Source organism: Vicia villosa, linkage group LG6 (assembly GCF_029867415.1).
Source record: "Vicia villosa cultivar HV-30 ecotype Madison, WI linkage group LG6, Vvil1.0, whole genome shotgun sequence".
Classification (NCBI taxonomy): domain Eukaryota; kingdom Viridiplantae; phylum Streptophyta; class Magnoliopsida; order Fabales; family Fabaceae; genus Vicia; species Vicia villosa.
In genome coordinates this window covers 161,756,225-161,757,534 of record NC_081185.1, presented here as the reverse complement: position 1 = coordinate 161,757,534, position 1,310 = coordinate 161,756,225, and the positions used below count along the sequence as shown (strand labels likewise).

General features: G+C 35.7%; 1 protein-coding gene across 1 annotated transcript; it reads right to left on the bottom strand.

Moving 5' to 3' along the window:
- Positions 1-742: 742 nt before the first annotated feature.
- Positions 743-1,069, bottom strand: LOC131615193 (uncharacterized). The gene has a single exon (XM_058886678.1). The coding sequence runs from the start codon at positions 1,067-1,069 to the stop codon at positions 743-745; it is 327 nt and encodes a 108-aa protein (XP_058742661.1).
- Positions 1,070-1,310: the final 241 nt, after the last annotated feature.

Genomic DNA, 1,310 nt, shown 5'->3' with positions numbered 1-1,310 from the left:
GCGGGAAGACTTCAGTTGATCAAGAGTGTGTTATTTGATGTCATATCGTAAGAGATGTGGAGCACACAAATACATAAAAGACTACAAAAATGTATAAGGCTCTTAGAGGTGAAAAAGAACATGTAGACCGGAAGAAAGTGATGTGTGGGGAATCATGCTAGACCTATAGCAAAATTCGCTTTGTGGATGACTCTTAATCGAAAGCTACCCACCAAGGATAGGTTGATGAAGTTTGGAATGCTGGCTGAGAAAAAATGCGCCTTCTATGAGGAAGCTGAATCTATTGGTCGTTTACTATTTGCTTGTAACAAGTCTAATCAAATTTGGAGAGACATCCTTATGTGGATGAGCATCCAGAGAACTCCTAAGAATTGGACAAGAGAGAAAGTTTGGCTGATACAAAGATCTAAGAGACTTTATATGAAATCTGGAATAGCAGGAATGAGATGATCTTTACTCAAAAAGAGATAGATACCCAATTGTAAAATAGAATCAAACATAGTATTATAATGAGATGTACTTTGTATAGAATACTCCAAACTCATGTGAGTGAAAATCAACTTTGTATATAGTAGGTTTGGAGGGTTAGCAGGGGCGGAGCCATGATCAAAATCCAGGGGATTCCCATGATGAAAATAAAATATACAAAAAATGTACGAAAAATTAATGACAAGAAATATGATAATATTATTTAATAAAAATGTACTAGTATTTCAATTACAACTCAAAAATAGAAAACATTCTAGTCTAATCGTAAATGCACTATTCTCTTGTTCATTCCTTGGAAACGCCGGATGGTATCCATATCATCGATTGTATCAAACACCTCTTTCTCCACAAATTTCACTAAGCAATCATTTAGCCATGAATTAGTCATTCTACTTCTCAACTCACTTTTAACGTATTTCATCCCCGAGAACACTCGCTCAACACTTGCAATGGCCACCGGTAAGGACACAATTAGTTTGACAAGTGTGTACACAAACCTAAATGTCTTATGCTTCTTTGTTCGAACAAGAGTCCTACAAAGTTCCGAGATGCCAGTCAAATTGGAAAAGTGATCGTCCATTTCGACCCTCTCAATATAAGTCTCCAACTCACTAGACAATTCCAATTCCTTATATATAAGATCCTCAAAGTCATTTGGGTACAATCTTGCCAATCTCACAGGTGATTTAATGTCAACTTATTCAAATGAATAATAAGGACTCAAGCAAGAAACACAATTAATCAACTCAGTATTTTCAGGTGTAAACTGATCATTCAACTCTTTCAATACCACATCTATGACATGTAAGAAGCAATCATTC

Bases quoted from the DNA above. Each gene is read 5' to 3' on its own strand.
- LOC131615193 (XM_058886678.1), bottom strand. From the start codon at position 1,069: ATGGACGATCACTTTTCCAATTTGACTGGCATCTCGGAACTTTGTAGG.